Genomic DNA, 18,431 nt, shown 5'->3' with positions numbered 1-18,431 from the left:
CAGGATCAGGGGGCTGCTGACAGCCACTAGGGAGGCCCTGGGGATCTTTCACTCTTCTCCACATTTTTAGCCAAGCCAGTGAAACAGAGGTACAGAGAGGGTGAGTGACTAGCCCACAAATACACAGCCATTGGGTAGCCAGGCTAGGAGCCTGGGTAACTAACTCCCCATCTAGTGCTCCATCCATGGCACCGAACCACAGAGTAAATGATGGTGCTGCTCAGCGTGGCTACAATGAGGGCCTGGCAAGTGGTAAGGTCCAGCTTTCTCACAGCCCACAGAGCTCAGCACCTACATATTCAGGGTTTCTCCCATTTGTTGATCCATATCTCCTCCTCCCTTCCCCCTCTCACCAGTCCTATGGCTTGAACTCTGGGCCTGGGCATTGTCCCTGAGTTTCTTTTGCTCAATACTAGCACTTTACCACTTGAGCCACAGCATCACTTCTGGCTCTTTCTTTCTTCCTTCCTTCCTTCCTTTCTTCCTTCCTTCCTTCCTTCCTTTTCATTTACTTTCCTGCCCAGGCTGTCCTCAAACTGTGATCCTCGGATCTCAGCCTCCTGAGTAACTAGGATTACAGGCATGAGCCACGAGTGCCCAGCATGATCCATATATTTTATTTAACAAACACTCATTTGGCATTCCCCGTCCTGCTGTTGTGCACCCTTCTCAGGGTGACAAGTAGCCTGGGTTCCTCAAGTCCTCAGAACTCTATCAGGTAGGATTGCCAAGATCCCCATTGCCAAGAAAGATTATGAAATCTGACAAGGTCACACGCCAGCCATTGCAAAGCTATAGATTGAACCCAGGTGACTTGTCAGTCCCGTGCTATACCTCAGTTGTTCCCCCAAACACTAGGGCCCGTGAGCCCAGTCACACAGGTTTGATGAGCTGGCATCAGTGCCCTCGGCTGGGGCCAGGGAGGCTCAGCAGGGACCCGGAGGGTAGCTAGCACTCTCAGGCAGGACTTCAGGCTTCAGAGAGGCCTTTAGGGAGATATAGCAGCAGCCCAAGGATGCTGACAGGTGCCAAGGACCTGCTCCCCTGTGGCCCACACTTAACCTGTCTCCACTGCCTTAAATTCAATGTTGCCTGATTTACATTCCCAAGACCCTACCCGGAGCCCTGCCCATCACCTTCCCCATGAACAGTGCACCCACCCCAGCCCACCCAGTCTCGCAATGTGCAATCCCACCTAGGGAACGCTGGGCTGTCACTCACGAGGGCTCACAAGCCCTGGTTTGAGGGTTCACAAACTCCATGTAGAAAGGCTTCTACCTCAGGGTCAGCCAAGAAAGTTCACATTTGCTATTTCAATAACAACTGTGTCCCTGATCTGTGCTGGAGCCTATGCCACAAAGGGACAGGTCAGCCTGCTACCAGTATGGCAGACCTGGGCACTGACTACAAGCAGGGACTGTCCGGCCATGTTTGGGCTCCTAGGGTGCTAGCACCTAGGCATGCATACACACTGCTGTTAAAATGCAGCCCTTTCTCTTCTGTGGGGGGCAGGTGACACAGGGAGGGAGTAGAGGAAGACTGAGCAGGTATCCACAGGTTCAAGGTCCCAGGGAGTTTTGGCTTGAAGTCTGAAGGCTCCAAAGTCCTTTGTGCTTCCTGGCCTGTATCCTCCATGTCTAAAATCCCAGCCCCACCTCTCGCCTGCACAGTTAATCCCGCAGCACTGTAGGCTTTCTCACTGAAGGAACTGACTCAGCAAGCGATCAGAGGAAACAGCACAAGTCATTTCAACATCCCTGAGCCTCAGCTGCCTTGTCTGTACAAATGGCGCTGGTTAGCATCTGCCTCCCAGGGGTACGAGTTGAGGTGATGCACGTGGAATGCTTGACACACTTCCTGCTCGCGGTGCTGTGATGTCACTGTGGCCATCAGGTGTAAATGGACAGATTTTTGCCTTGGGAAGGCTGATGTAACTGCTAAGTTCTATGTAGGCTGATGTAACTGCTAAGTTCTATGTAGACCTGTGCATTTGGGGGGGGAGGGGCAAAGGAGGGTCCAACAGGTGCCTGGAATAGACTAATCACCCATAGCCCCCAGCCCGTCACACGAAACAGGAAATGAAGATGCAGAAAGGTGACATGGCAAAGCAGATGCACAACAGTGTCACTCAACACCTGAACTCCTGACCCACCTACTCTGCCTCCAGTCTTGTGCTTCCTCTATGACCCCTCCCTTGCCAGCTGTCCCTTCCTCAGGGATCTCAGGCAGCAAAGGACAATCCCAACCGGTTCATGGAAATGGAGCTCCTAGCAACAGCCAGGAGAAGCCCACATGTAGTGAGCAGGAGGCCAAATGTCACCCTACCAAGCCAGCTCTGAGGATTGCCACCAGCCAGCTTTGGCCTCTGCAGTGTCAGCCTGACCTTGGGTGGCTGTAGCAGCTCAGGATGGCCAGGTGCCATGATCCTCTCCCATCCTGGCTCCCACCCAATGGGCCTCATGCTGCTCTGAGATTTCAAGCTTTGGGAGCAATCCTCGACTTGCTATGCTTGCGCCAACTCCAGGGCCTGGCTGTGTCCTGACAGCCAGAGTTCCTGGGAAGTGTTCAGCCACCAGCTCAGCTAGGGACAAGGCCAGCCCCATGCCCTTGACTGCTAGATACAATCTATCCATTCACTCCCTGGAGTCTAACCTACTGCTTGGACTTAAGCCCAGGTCATGAAAGCAGAAGGTCAGCAGAGAAAAGACTGGGCCAAAATACTTTGTGGCTGCCTTCTGCCAACTCTGGAGCAAAGATAACTCCTTCTCGGTGTCTTAGTTGCCCTGTCTTTAAAATGTGTACAGGGGTTGCAAGAGATCAGTCACTCAAAGGGTGGTCTCCACGTGGAAAATGATAAAGACTTATGATTCTAATTTATGATGGAATCTCATGGTCCTGTGATGTTGCCACATCTAAGTGTGTGACTAAAAAAAAGGGGTCCTACTGAAGAGGGTATAGCTGGCACAGGTGTTATAAAACCAGTAATGAATCACACACAGTCTATGCAAATGCCGGCCCTTTCCCCTGGGATGGTTTAACAGGTCATGATTTACTTTCTATGGCCATGTCCTGAATTCTCCCTGTGACTCTGACACACCGCCTTCATCCACAGTGGACTCATGGGTCCATTTCTTCTCCACCCTCCATTGCTCCCAGCTCAGAGTGTACCACCATTTTCCTGTGCGTCTGAGCCCAGGCTCTTGAGCACTGTCATCCCAAATTCCTTCCTCCCATTCATCACCAAATCTCAAAGCTCTCACCTCCCACATGGGTCTTTCCCCTCTCACAGAGCCTAGCCCCTCCAGCCTCGTCCAGGCCAACATTACCTCTCCTTGGCTGAGGGACAATGCTCCAAGCTGCTCCTGCCTCCACAGGCTGGCCAAGGTGAACTTTCTACACAAACCCAACTGAGCTGCTCCCACCGCCCTCAGAACAACATTCAAAGTCCTTGCCCAGCTTTCCAAGCCCATCATAGTTGGATGAAGTCTGTCTCTCCTCCAGCTGACCTTCCACCACACAGGACTGGGAGATGTGTAGGAGCAGGGACCATATTGGTTGATGAAGTAGAAGTCATATAAGAGTCTGCCTGATCGGCCTCCATTCACCCTTCTTTGGCATCTGAGGAACTATACTTCCTTTCCCCGTGGTCCAATCAGGTGATCGGGTGATTCATATGGACTTGGCCTAGCTCCCACTCCAGACATGAACATATGACAGGACCTTGGACAACTGACATATCTATCCCACTGTCTTCAGTGACCAAGATGGACACATGACCTAATAGGAGCCAATAGAACTCAGGCCCAAGACGACTGGTGAAATGATAGAGGGTGTCGAAATGACCGTGGTACTTCTGGCAGCTTTGCTGCCACTATGCAGGGAGGAAGCCAACACATAAGCAAGTAGAATAAAACTAAGAGGAAATGGAGAAGATGGTGATCTTGGTCAAGGCCTGAACTCAGCTATGCATGAAGTCTACCCTTCCAAAATCCAAGGAATTCCATTTGCTACCTGAAGCTCATGTGAGTTAGGTTGTTGTTGTTGTTTTACCACTTGCAACCTTAATATACCAGCAGCACATTAGGCACTCAAAGTCTAGCTTATTCAAAGTCTGGCTCAGGAAAGTCCTCCAGCACTGAGAAGGTAACTAGGTTTGTGCAATAGGAAGAGTTACGTAGCTGCTATCTAAAGGGAAAGCAGGAGGCAGAGGAACATCTACCCGGAAGCCATGCAAGAGTCCCAGGGACAGAAGAGGCCTGAAGAGGGTCATTCAAACCAAATGAACGGAAAGGAGAGGAAATATCCCAACTCTGATAACCCCTGCCCCTCTCTGAGTCTCATTATCCCAATCTGAGTTGATGCATCATTCCAGAACCTCCAAGTTTCCCCCACTGGTCATACAGGATCTTGCTGTCAACACTCAACATCACTAGTGGGTTGGCTCTGGGGAAGGGAGGGTCCCTGTTTGTTCCTTCATCTATAAGTCAGAGACAAGAACAATATTGTTCAAGCTACATATTATAGCAGAAGGAAAGGAAGTACACTCCATGAATGTTAGGCTCATTATCATTATTTGAGGTAAAACTTCCAGAAAGAAGGAAATAAACATAGAACATAAACAGTTGGGGAAAATAAACAGAAAAATGTCTTTGATTAAGTGAAGATAGACTGGGTGTTCAGACTGAAGGAGCTAACCAGGAAAAATAACCAACATTGTTTTAGTTAGAAACAGAAACAATCTGGTAACATTTATGAATTCTGAAGACTGGAATTGAGAAATCTTGCCTGTTTCCATAAAGAAATCTGAAGGGGACAGGTGAGGGGGAGGGGGTAAGGTAAAAAAAAAAAAAAAGAAATCTGAAGGGATGAAGGAAAGAGAGCCCTCTCTATTACACTAAAGGCAGGACAGCACTCTGCATGCTCTTAAGAGTTCTTGGGGAAAAGATTGTTCACATGGAGTTCTTTATTCATGCAGATTATGACTCAGGCATGAGGGCAAATATTTTCAGACTAAAAGGCTAAGAAAAGCACATTATCTGGAAAAATTACAGACTCTTTCTGGAAAAATTACTCAAGAAAGATCTCTAAACTAAAGTAAATCAAAGCCTAGAATTCAGAATGAGAAGCTGTGGTGTGAAGAAGAGGCAGGCAATGAAGGCAGAAATATAGACTTAACTACTGATGAAATAATGCCATTTTAAATCAATTATTTGAGTGTGCATGTGGACACGCACAATTTCTGGGCTTGAACTCAAGCCTTCAAATTCTTGCTTAGCTTTTTCATTCAAGGCTGATGCTGTATCACTTGAGCCACACCTCCACTTCTAATTTTTTTTGCTTGTTAGTTGGAGGTAAGAGTTTCACAGACTTTCTTGCCCAAGCTGGCTTCAAACCACTGGTTATTCAGATCTCAGCCTCCTGAGTAACTAGGGTTACAGGTAGCCATCCATTCTTGATACCCAATAGCACTAATGTTTTCAAACAAACAATCAGGACCTAAAATTCCAATTCCAGATGATTTTTAATAAGACTTAGAATTACAGAGGAATGCAGAGAAGATGGGCTGGCTGATTAGTATAGGTTATGAGAGTAAGGACAAATTCACCAATTCAGGGTAAGGCTTGATAGTGAAGTGTGTGGACACAAAAGGGAAGGGAAGAGACGGGCACCGATAGCTCACGCCTGTAATCCTAGCTACTCAGGAGGCAGAGATCTGAGCATCTCGGTTCAAAGCCAGCCCGGGCAGGAAAATCCGTGAAACTCTTATCTCCAATAAACCACCAGAAAACCAGAAGTGGTGCTGTAGCTCAAGCGGTAGAGCACTAGCCTTGAGCTGAAGAGCTGAGGGACAGCACTCAGGCCCAGAGTTCAAGCCCCATGACTGACAAAAAAAAAAAAAAGGGAAGGGAAGGGAAGGGAAGGGAGGAGCTACCTGCTAACCAGAGTCAGGTGGGTAACCTCAAGGTTGTGGGGGCTGGCCTTGGATGTGTGAAAGCCCAATGCCTCAACGAGATTCAGGAATAGACAGTTTAAGATGGGTCAAAAGAGTTCCAAACTAACCCACCTCTACGTGGAAACTAGGTCTAAGATAAAGATGAAGAAATGAGGAAAGCATGTACCCATCTCCCAAAAATGGGATTGGAAAAACTAGTCAACTGTTTGGAAGGGGGAAAACCTACATGAGTTTCTACAAATATGGGGTTTTAGTGTATAACTCAGAGATAGTGTTTATCCCAAGGCTCTGAAACCCATCTCCTTCATCAGAGAAAAAAATGTAGTGGGGGCTGGGAAGGTGGCTCAGTGGTAGAGCACTTGCCTTGCATGCTCGAGGCCCTGGGTTCGATTCCTCAGCACCACATAAGAAAAAAGCCGGAAGTGGTGCTGTGGCTCAAGTGGTAGAGCGCTAGCCTTGAGCTGAAGAGCCAAGGGACAGCGCCCAGGCCCAGAGTACAGGTCCCACGACCGGACCAAAAAAAAAAAAAATGTAAAAAGTAAAGCTGGGTGCTGGTGGATCACATCTATAACACTAGCTACTCAGGAGGCTTAGGTCTGAGAATTGTGGTTTGAAGCCAGCCAGGGCAGGAAAGTTTATGATACTTTTACCTCCAATTAGTCATACACACAAAAAAGAAAGCAAGAAGTGGAACTGAGTACCAGACTTCAGCAAAAAATCTCAGGGACAGTGTCCAGGCTCTTGAGTTCAAACCCCAGTACTGGCCAACAGGTGCATGCACATGCCCCTCCCCCACCCCACCCCCTTACACAAAGTAAAAGGTAAGTATCTAAATAAGATAGTTCTTATCATCTCAGGGCAGGAAAAAACCTGACAATGTATAGCTACCTAAAACAGACAAATACAAAAATATCTGATTATCAACAAAAGGATAATATTTGGATGATAAATGATTAGTATAAGTATAGTTATGGGCAAATTCCAATAAGCAAATGGTTAATATCCTAACCAATAAAGAGCTCTTACAAACAAGAAAACTGGACAATAATATAATTGACAAGCCAAAAAAGAAATATAGTTACACTAATAAACATAAAAGTCCAACCTTATTAATAATCAAAGAAATGCAAATTAGGAGAGAGAGTAATTTTCTCTTCTCATACCAACAAAGAATTAAGAGAGCAATATACCTTATGTTAGGCCAGGGAAGGGAAACACTTCTTACTCACTACTAGTAGAATGCGAATCACCTTTAACATCTCTGCTCCCTTGTTTTGTCATCTGTAATAATGGACTGACAATAGCGCCCAGTGGCTCATGTGTAAACAGAGGAAGGCATTTTTAGAATGCTAGCAGTGTGGGTCATACTTCCCAACAGAAAAGTGCAACAAGAAGTTACATGCAAACCAGGTGCTAGTGACTCATGCCTATAATCCTAGCTACTCAGAAGGCTGAGTTCTGGAGGATTATAGTTCAAAGCCAACAAAAAGTCTGTAAGACTCCATCCAGTTTACAGAAAAAAAAAAAAAAAAAAAAACCCTGAGCTATAGGCATGGTTCAAGTGAAAGAATGCCAGCCATAGTATGGGGCCTTGAGTTCAAAGCCTTGGAACAGGAAAGAAAGAGGGGGGGGGAGGGAGGGAGAGGGGGAGGAAGAGGGGGAGGGAGGGAGGAAGGAAGGAAGGAAAGAAGGAGACGGAAGGAGGAAGGGAAAGAAGAAAAGGAAGACGGAAGGAAAGAAGGAAGGAAGGGAGGAAGGAAGGAAAAAAGGAGAAGGAAGGAAGAAGGAAAGAAGGAAGGAAGGGAGGGAGGGAGAGAGGAAGGGAGGAGGGGGAAGGGAAGGAAGGCAAAGGGAGGGAAGGGGACATCCAATCCTGCAAATGACTGGGCAAAATAAAAACCTACACAGATTAAAATGTTAGAAGTTGAAGAATAAAACCCTAAAGTTCAAAGAAAAAAGTAATCCATTGTGTAATCCTGGGGTAAATACTATAACATTCAAGACAAAAATATGTTTTACATTTCATAGCTATGACATTAGTTATAACATGATACAAAATCACAAGGAGATACAGTTTCACAGTTACTAGGTTGGCTGTCATTTTAGAGCAGAAAAGTAATAATTGTCAGGAAGGCTATGGATAAATTAGAACCCTCATTCATCAATGGTAGCAAAGTAAAACTACAGCCAGCAGCCTGATCATTGCTCATCAAGATACCACTGACCCACCAATTCCATGCCTCGGGATTTACCCAAGAGAAGAGCACATGTCCACACAAAAGCTGACAAACAAGTATTTATAGCACCATTATTCATAACAGACCAAAGTACATAAACTCGTGAATGATTAAACAAAACGTGGTATAGCCATATGATGAAATATTATACCGCCATAAAAAGAAACTGGGTACTGATGCATGCTTGCATCTAAACACATTGTGCTAAGGAAACAAAGACAGTCACCAAAATCCAAATAAATGATTTGCTTTTTATGAAATATCCCCTATGGGCAAATTTACAGAGACAAAAACAGATTTTAGGTTTCGTGAGATGAGGTGAGGCTGGTAGGTGGTAGCCAAAGGGTACAATTTCTTTTTTGAGATAATAAAAATCACCTGTGGTGATGGTTACACACATCTGAATATGTGAAAAAAAAATCAATGAATTATACACTTTAGATGCACCCATGTATTTGTATTTGAATTATGTCACAATAATTCAGCGACCAAAGCAATTTATAGATGGCTGCCTATAATTAGAAACAGTTGTTAGTGTTAAAGCAGAAAATAAAAGGCTAGCTCACATATCCTTATTATATAAAAAGCTCCTTATGAATGAATAATTCATCTCTAAAGAGCCCAATAGAAAAACAGACAAAAGACTTGAACAAGCTACTTCCCAAGAGACAATAAATATAAATAAATGTTCAATGGCTCTAATAATCAAAGGAAACCTGTTAAAACACATAACGAGGCTGGAGATGTAGCTCAAGTGGTATAGCATTTGTCTCACTCACACTTTTGCCTGGTTGGCTTCAGACTGCTATTTTCCTGACTCTGCCTTTCAAGTAGCTGGGATTAGAGGCATGTACCACATCAGGTAGAAACAAGCATTCTCTATCACTAAGCATTCTCCTACCAAGACTTCTCTGTTTTACAGAAAGTAGAATTTGTTATGCTAAATAGAGATAATCCTGAGCTAGGATTTTAGATCAGTGGTAGAGTACTTGACAAGCTTGCACAAGATCCTAGTCTCAAATCCCTAGCCCCACAAAGGGATAACCAAAGAAATCAACACTAGAAAAACATAGACAAAGCAGATGAATGGCTCTACAGTAGGATTAGAAATCGGTGCATTTTGCTAGTTGTCGGTGGCTCACACCTGTAATCCTAACTACATAGGAGGCTGAGATCTGAGGATCACAATTTGAAGTCAGTCTAGGCTGACTCTTATCTACAATTAACTACCAAAAAGCCAGATGTGGAGGTATGGCTCAAGTGGTAGAACACTAGCCTTGAATGAAAAATTTAAGGGATTGTTCCCAAGCCTTGAGTTCAAGCCCCAGTACTAGAAAAAGAAAAGAGAAAAGAAAAAAAGAGAAGAAAGGAGGGAGGGAGGAAGGAGGGAAGAGAGAGAGAGGGAAGAAGCAAGCAAGGAAGGAAGCAAAGAAAACTGGTATCATTTAAAGAATGATTCAAAAACAGGATCAAGAGTCTATTTACATATATACACACCTCCACCCAGAAATTCCATGATCAGGAATTTATCCCAACAAAACATTCATTTGCTCAACAAACATTTGTTGAGAGTCAAACATGTACTAGGCACTGCACTGGGTGCTGGGACACGGAGATGTCTACAAGGACTTTTATTTCAGGGTTTTGTAACAAGGAAAAATTGGAGACAATCTAAACACTGGATTATTAGAGATAACTTAAAGTATGTTTCATCTACACAACGAAATACTCTATAGGCGCTAAAAATAAATGTTGTAGAATAATATTTATTTATTTGACAGGGAGACACAGATACATTATCCTGTTAAGAAAATAGAATACAAAAATTGCACGCGTAATCCAGATTTACAAATAAGAATTATCTATGTTTAAACAAGTGCCTGACAGAATATACCCCAATACCCCAATATGTTAACAGTGATTATCTCTGGGTGCTGGGATGAAGGGCAAACCTCATATCCTTCTCCAGATTCATCTGTATGGAATGTTTTCTTCATGATCAACATCGATTACAGCAGTTACTTTTCTAACACTCCCCCCCCCCCTTCAAAAAAAAAAGTCAAGAGCTTTAAAAAAAGAATAATAACGCTGTCATTTCCCCCATGGGAGAGATCTCAGGGGAGAGGATGGAGCGAGCCCTGTTTTGAGAAACCTGCTTTGTACAACCATCCAAGCTGTTCATCAAGAGAATGTGTGGGATAAATGATCTTGCTTTGTTTTACGGCAATCCCAGAGCTAGTAAGCGGTGAGGCTGATTGGATTCCTGGACTGCCCGCCACAGGCCCTTGGCTGTGCCCGCCTATTCCTGAGAAGAGCAGAGAAGGATGGTACACCTGGCAGCTCAGCTGTGTGTGTGCTGCTCCTTGACCTCCCTTCCCTGCAGTGGTGTGGGACTTGACAAGGGGGACAAGTCAGCAAGGGCCAGGCGTGATGCTGGCTGAGGTCAGCTGTAGAATGGGCCAGCCAGGGAACTCCCACCCTGCAGGGTGACTGTCAGGAAGCCACGAGCACATCCCGCCCCAGGGGTTCCCAGGCCCTGTGCCCCAGAAGCAGTGAAGTGAACCTCAAAAGGCCAGAGGAAAACAGCCTGGCTTCTGGGAGTGTGTCCCTAGGTTCTGGGACTACAGGCCAGTCCTCTCCCACCCTTTGGGTTGGCAATAAGGGGAGGGGTGAGGGACGGATGGCTCTAGGAGCCTCCTGGGTCTGCATTCTGGGCCTCTGTGGGACTTCCTTACCTAGGGCCTGGCAGGAAGAGGAAGGGGGCCAGGCGACCCCACCCAGCTCCCTAAGGAGCCCCCTCCTCTTCCCCTCACAGTGTTCCCACTGCTATTTTTAGGCCCGTCCGCAGGGAGTGTCTTCACAGCCCAGCCGCACTCTGAGCTCCAGGTAAAACACAGCAACCCATTCATTCCACTCCAGCAAGAACGCGCCAGGAATTTCTAGACAAGCCAGCCGACCAGACAACCTCTCCCCACGCCATTAGCCTGGCTGGTTCCTCGCTGTTTCCATTACAGCCCAGAGAGGCGACTAGTGTTTCCTAACACCACAGTGGGCCGCTGAGTGGAGGAGAAGAGCTATCAACGACCATCTGTGCCCCTAGGCACCCTCGACCTGTAAGAGTCACCAGCCACAGGCACTTGGCCAAGTTCTTACTCTCTTAATATTGGTTTTTACAAATCGTTTTGTTAGCTGATTACTCTCAGGAGTGATGGGAGGCTAAAGCACCACATTCAAAAAGTGTATGGTTTGGGATTGGAGGCATGGCATCAGATACTGAGTTTACTCCCAGTCTTGGAAAAAAACAAAAAAATAAAATCTCTATGGTAGGACTGGGAAGGTGGCTCAGTGGTAGAGTGCTTGCCTTGCATGCATGAGGCCCTGGGTTTGATTCCTCAGCACTGTATAACCAGAAAAAGCCAGATGTGGTGCTGTGGCTCAAGTGGTAGAGCACTAGCCTTGAGCTGAAGAGCTCAGGGACAGTGCCCAGGCCCAGAGTTCAAGCCCTGGGACTGACAAAAATAAAAACAAAAACAACTCTATGGTTTAAACAAAGTTTGAATCCCTCAACAGAAATATATCCCATGCTTTTAAGCAGGTGTTGAGTTGTGATCCCAAAGTATTGTGAGCATTGATTACAGGTTTCAGAACATATTTTCCATTGAAAACAGTGTCGTGTTTGGCGGTCAGCTTCCTAGGTTAGCCTACTTCACCCACAATGCTGTGCCACCAAGAAGTGGTAGAAAACTGAACTATAATAGTAACTCTATAAGCATACCTATGTGCTCATGGTGGGTACTGAGCAGGTACAACATTTTCATTTAACCACACTCCTGTTTCAATGGGAAGTATTTATCTACTCGCTTGGTTTTGCTTGTTCTAGAGCCCTGAGGTTCCACACCCTGCCCTTCCTCTCTTCTGAAACCCCACAAAGAACTGCTTCTGGGGGTGCTGGGTCAATGTCTGTAGCTGGTGCAATGACAATGATGAACCTGGACCAGTTCCTGCTCTAGATCAGAAATGAACAGTAATTTGCCCAAGGTCACACAGTAAATACCAGCTGAGTCAATATTCAAGCAAAAGCCTTCTGAATCTTACTCTGAGGCATTCCTCAGAGTAAGATTTGAGGAAGCCTCAAACCTGGGGAAGAGAACTACACAGTGGTTCTCCTTAGGTTTGTTTTCCCCTGGGGATGCCCATGTCAGCATGGGAATATGGTGTTATCATGACCTTGATGTGAACCTACAGACTGCTTAACACTGGGGAACCAGGCTCTGCTCTGCTATCTGCAGAGCTGTAGGGCAACAGAAAAGGCCTGAGCCAAAAGTCAGCTGATCTGAGGTCTACTTCTGACTCGGACACCAACTTACCCCTGACCCTAACCAGGTCACTTCCCCTTTCGGATCCTGCTTCCTCATCTAGCTTCTAGGATAGAAGGGGAGTTGAACTGTGCAACCCAATTCAATTCTGCTATGGTTACTGAGCACATGTGATGGGCCATTCTGCAAGAGCAGAATGAAAGACAAGTAAGGCCTGACCCCTGCACCCAAAGAGCTCAGGGGCTTGCAGGGAAGGGCTGCCTGCCTGCCATGGCAAACAAAGGATGAAAGAAATCCTCAAAGTAAGTCCAGGAGAAGCAGCAGCTTCAGGCGAACATCTAAGCAAGGTGTGTAAGAAGAGCTACAGATGCATTCGGCAGGGATGGCAGAGAAGGGCAGGAAACACCAGGCAGGGGCAACAACCCTGAATGGACACAACGACTTTGTGGGAAAGGGAACTAGCCTCTCATGGCCAGGCTTCAGGGGCAAAGAGCGATGACCATGTACCAGGAGAGCCACGTAGAAACCTGGACGGGGCCTTCTATGATGGCCTTTAGCAGGGAAGCAACTGCCCAGCTCCCTGGCTCCTCACTGGGAAATGGTCTGTGGTCCCAAGAAAACTCAACTGCAGAGTGGAATAAATGAAGGTAGATATTCTGGAACTGGGCTGCCAGACTCGCTGTGTGATCCTGGGCTAGTTTCTTAACTTCTCTAAGACAAAGCATCATCTTCATCGACAAACTGGGCATAACAGGAGTCAGTCTGTTACAGGATCACAAACCCAACAGGACATAGCATGGATTAAAAAAGACAATGTGCGTCAAAAGCTGGGCACTGGGCCTGGCTCACAGTATGAGCACTCTTCGGATTACCTAGTCTTTTCATTCTACCTTAAACTAAGGACCTGGGGAGGGTAAAAGGGTGGAGGGCAACCCTCTTCAGAGACAAGTTTGGGGAAATAGAAGGACAAGACAGGATCGAGGGTGAGGTTGTTCTGTTCCTTAAAAGCGAGAAAAAAGGATGAAGAGTAAAATGGCTGAGCCCCAAAAGGAAGGCAGTCTGCCCTCAGCCCAACCAGTAGCAAGGGAAGTTCCAGGAGAGCTGGAAGCCACCTGGAAAACAATTGAGTTTTTTTTGGAGAGAAGAGCTTGCTTGGGAGGGATGAGGTGGGGTGGGGGCACTGAAGTCCAATCCATCTGATTCCTGGACACTAAAAGCCAAGATCTTAAATCAGCCAATTAAGCAAAATCTGGGCACAAATCTTGGTAGAGGGAATCAGCAGGCACAGGCCCTCTTCTGCCCTTAGCTGGGCTCTGGGCAAAGGCGTGGGCCAGAAGCCTGGCCACATTCCAATGCTTCCTAGCCCCACAAGGTTGTGTCTGCTGACCCCCTTGCATGCTGGACTCAAAGTGGGGAGGGGCAGGACCTACCCATTCCAGTACACTCCCTCCTCCCCACCCCTCTTCCCGTCTGTCTTCTCATCAAGCTTTTATCAGCCTTGTGAAAAGAGATTGACCTATTAGGTTTGGGTCACCCTGCCGGGAAGCCTTACCCAGAAGAGAGTAAGCATCTCATTTTATTTGTTCTACATATACCCCTCCCCTGGACAGCTACGAGGGTCACAATTTGAGTCACATTGGTACCTGACTCCCACCTCTTTCTGGAGAACATAAGTCATTCAACTTCTTTTCCTTCCATCTCTCACGCCAACCTTTGCATCTAGAAAGAGCAATGGATTAGGCTGGAAGACCTGAGCTGGAGAGAAATCCATAACTTCTCTGAGCCTTGGTCTCTTTTCATCCAGAAAAAGCTGCTTCCAGTTGACTGTGAGGAGATCAAGGCTAGGGAGCCCCACTGCTTTCTATCTCCAAAGCCCAAGCTCATGGAGTTCTCACTTTAGGGACCCCCTCCCCACCTGGCAAAACTGCCTGCACTTCTTTGTAAGACCCTCTTGGGGCTTAGGGCCATGTGTGACTGACAAATGAGGTCTTTGATGGCAAAATTTAGAGGGAAGGGGAAACTAAAATACAGAATAAATGTCATTATTTGCAAAAAAAAAAAAAAAAAAAAAAAAAGTCCATATGGTCCCAACTCAGAAAGGGCCAAAAGATCCAGGCATAAAAATGTACAGAGGAGATGTGGGTCCCAAAGGCTTCAGAATCTGAGACGTAAGACAACGCGAACAGGGAGCAGAGGTTGTGTGGGGAACTAAAAGGGTCACTTTGTATTCAAATCACACAGATGGCCTTTCAACAATAAATAGTTGTGTGTCTATCCTCCCAGCTCCTAGGCCCGAGACACCACACCAAGACAATTGGCCTATCAGGAAAGAGGCCATTGTGTGCTTCTTAGCATGATTTATGTGTCAGGGAGGGGCGTTGGCCATGTTTCCCGTGATTATGACTCTCAGATGCAATTTCGATAGCTTGTTCATCATCTTGAACAGCTGGGGTGGACTGGGAGGCTGAAGAGCAGTGGTCACCAGGTCATATTTCATCTTCTTGAGCCCATGGAGCCAAATTAATTGTTGCATCGATTCATGAAGCAGAGCAGCAATGGCGCTGTGGCTCACCACAGTGGCTGAACAGGCCAGACCAGGGCCCAGCTGTTCAGGCCCACTTCCCTACCAGGTAGCGGGCCTGGAACGTTGATGGTAGTGTCTGTTCCGGCCAGCAGCTCGTCAGGGCAAACCAGGAGGCGACATCGCCAGGACTGAGTGCTACAGTCACATTCCCTATTGCCCTTGTAGACACAGCTCTTGTCTTCTGTGCCTATCTGCGGGACAGAGGAGAGACAAGCTTGCTGCTTTCCCAGACAAGTGATTTTCCTGCACGCTGCTCTTAATGTCATTGTGTAAGGGAATGAAATGAAATCAAAGTACAGCTTGCTGTCTGTACAGACCTGGCCACTCAGCCGCTTTGATTTGCCCTCCAGGCCGGCCCCTGGCAGGCAGGGAGGCTGGATATCATTTGGGCTTCTTGCCTAAGCCAGGCAGCATCTCCTTCCCTGGGGGGCCCTGGCCTGATCACCAGCAGATCCATTCCATCTCTGTTTGGTGCTAATCTGAGCTTTCTTCCACTTGGATGCATGTTAACTAAGAGACATACTCTCTTCTAGGCTATCATTCTGGGGTTCAGATGACCCCCCCAGCAACTAACAGCCTTTTCTAAAGACACTAAGGACTTACAAAATGACATAGTCTGTCCAAGGTTAGGGGGCTTCTCTGGCCTTGCCATCTCTCCTGCTTCTCCCTTCATTTTTCCTTCCTGGTCCTTCAGAGAGCCTTTTGGTCCGTGAGCCACGGTTCCAGGCCTGGCCTGTGCTTCTCCTCTTCTTCTGGGTCTTGGCAGTTAGAAGTTGGGTGTGGGAGCTTTTCAGTTCTAAGCAGGGGCTATGGAGGGTGGTGAGCGGACTGGCTTTTCACTGCTGTCCCTTGGTAGGGCTTCATGGGGCCTTGGGGCATGATAGGTGTCACGAGCAAACAAAGGCAGATTCCACAGCACTGGGTCCCAGCTTGCTCATCCTCAGCACAGGATGGGGATACAGAGCCCACACACCCCTCCAAAGACCTGAGGGCCAAGAATCTTCCCACCTTGGCTAGGCTGAACCTCTTGTGGCTCCTAGAATTCAACCAGAAGGGGGCTCTGTGAAGAAGGCCCCAAACCCTTTCTCATGTCATGAACAGAGCAAGACTCAGTGGAGGGTGGGGATGAAGGGAAGGGAGAATCATCTCTTCTCATCCCAGAGTCTGGTGGTCTACCCATCACTCCAGTCATTCACCAAGATAATCGCTATCACCCCCTCATCTGAGGGACTTAAGGCAGCCTCGAGCTGACCTTATACATTCCTGGGCTCCTCCCGATGGCAAAATGACCTTATGGACATGTATCTGAGACTCTGTGACTTCCTTCCTCAAAAGCCTTCCCTAGCTGCCACCGTATCTAGAATAAAATCAGTCAGTCAGTCATTCCCTAAGGTCCACACTTGGTCACTCCTTCTCACTGAGCTGAAGCCATGCTGGCCTCTCTCCACAAATCTAACAAACCACACTCCTTCCCAGCTCAAGAGGTCTTTGTGAATTGTTGTGTCTATCTGGACTGCTCTCTCCGGAGTCCTTAGCTAGCTAGCTGTCTTCCTGCCCACCTGCCTCAGTTTATGTCCTTCCCATAGCAATCTAGATATGCTCACTGAAGGCATTTGTGATGCCTTTTCCAGGGTGAGGTCTCCGGTGTGCTGCTGGTGATTTGTTATTTACTGCTCTCCCTCTGCTGGAATCCTCCTGAGGGCAGAAGCCTCGTCCATCTGGCTTTCCATAATGCCCCCAGCTCCTAGCCTGGGGCAAAGGTGACATCCCCAAAGTCCACAGCATACGCGAGGGGATGTGTCCAGATGAAATGAGATCTCTTCTGGCAGCGGCACGCCATGGCGTTGTTCACTATCCGAGTCACCTCTCCTGCTGCCCCTGGGGCAGGAGCCCCGATGCCACGCAGCCTCCCTCTCTGAGAGGAAATGCGCTTTTGAGTCTTCTCCATCGGGGACTGCCTCTCACATCACTGTTCCTCCCGCTGCTAGTCACACAACACCCTCAGCCCACTCCCTTTGGGCCACCCTAGGCCCACCATCTTGGTCCTCCATTTAGGGTCCAGTTGCGGTGAGGTTACTGTGTGGTAGGGGATGCCCCAGAAATGGTTAAGTTGTCAGAAGCAGAGTCCCGCCCTTGGGTTTGCTCAGCCAATCAGAGTCTGTCCTGATGAGGTAAAGCTTCTATCCTGGGTAGCATTGGTGGAGTTGACTGGCCCCATCTCCTGCTGGAGAGAGCTGTAAGGGTGGAGTTTCTGTGGAACCAGACAGAACTGGAATTAGCTCACTGCTCGGGCTGGACTGCCTGACTCCATCCATGATCTGCCTCTGTTCCTTTCTAAAGTACTCAGACAGTTCCTGGCATCTCAAAGGCCTGTCTATTTCTAGCTGTCCCAGAGGAAGTGACAAGGTGGCATACATTTGGCACACAGCATCCACATTTGGAAGTCATATAGCCAGAAAAGACCCCAGAAGGTCTCAGTTTCCCCTGCCTGGGCCCTGGAACCCAGCATGTAGCTACTAGGGAAGTGATAAGGAGTAGTCATCACTCGAACTCAGAACATCACATCAACGTCAGTAAAGGACGCCGGATGAGTCTTCCTCCCCAGACATCATTTACAGAGAGCAAGGACAATGGGCAGCAGGCAGGTCACAGTCTTCTTGTGTGTTCCTTTGCCAAGCACATGGTCAGGTTAGACCTCACAGGAGCCTGAGTGATCCATACCCACTCTGCTGACAAAACACTATCAGCCACAGTTAGGTGGCTTGCCTGAGATGATATTGCTACTGGGTTATTTTGAATTGTTGCTGTATTTGTCTCTGCCACTAGACTGTCATCTCCCAAGAAAAGAGTGTGATGGATTCCTCTGCACATTCCTGCCATAGAGCCCAGGGTGGGGCCCAAGGCCCACCTGAGGATGAGGCCAATCCCAAACATATGTCTCTTACTACTCACTCTTAGCCTTCTGAGGGCTAGAACAAGCCTACTCTGCTCAGAAGGTTCTATATCCCAGCCTGGCACCATGTACATGAGTTACCCAGTAGAAGACCCACTGTATGGACTACAGATAGGCAGCCAGGACCTCTGGGCCACTATCAGACCTTCAGGCTTGGCCTCTACTGCTCACCTCTAATTAGAAGGAGAAGTCCAGAAGGACAGGGATTATGTCCCATTCATCTCTGTGACCCTAAAAGACCTCTAGCAATGGTGAACGCATTCATTATGTGTGTTTGATTGAATAATCAAAATCAAGACGCCCGTCTCACCCCACCAGCTAAGAGCAGAGCTGGCCCCAGGAGGGACCAGGACTGAGCTGATCTAATGAGAAGCATCACAGCAGTGCT

At 47.5% G+C, this 18,431-nt stretch overlaps 1 protein-coding gene across 3 annotated transcripts in view; it reads right to left on the bottom strand.

Moving 5' to 3' along the window:
• Positions 1 to 9,578: 9,578 nt before the first annotated feature.
• The window catches only part of LOC138820447 (regulator of G-protein signaling 3-like), a 98,579-nt gene continuing 89,726 nt past the window's right edge, over positions 9,579 to 18,431 (bottom strand). For 2 of the 3 annotated variants that reach the window (XM_070012085.1, XM_070012086.1), the window contains one exon: positions 9,580 to 17,341. In XM_070012085.1, the coding sequence (XP_069868186.1) occupies positions 17,234 to 17,341 (108 nt within the window). In that variant the 3' untranslated portion in view covers positions 9,580 to 17,233. Of the gene's footprint in view, positions 17,342 to 18,431 lie in introns of all 3 variants that reach the window. The other variant, XM_070012087.1, reaches the window with a different exon arrangement.

The sequence above is a fragment of the Dipodomys merriami genome, unplaced genomic scaffold, assembly GCF_024711535.1.
Source record: "Dipodomys merriami isolate MVZ:Mamm:240054 unplaced genomic scaffold, mDipMer1.0.p SCAF_886, whole genome shotgun sequence".
Taxonomy (NCBI): Eukaryota; Metazoa; Chordata; class Mammalia; order Rodentia; family Heteromyidae; genus Dipodomys; species Dipodomys merriami.
Note: the sequence above shows the minus strand (reverse complement) of the source record. Positions and strands in the feature narration are given on the sequence as shown.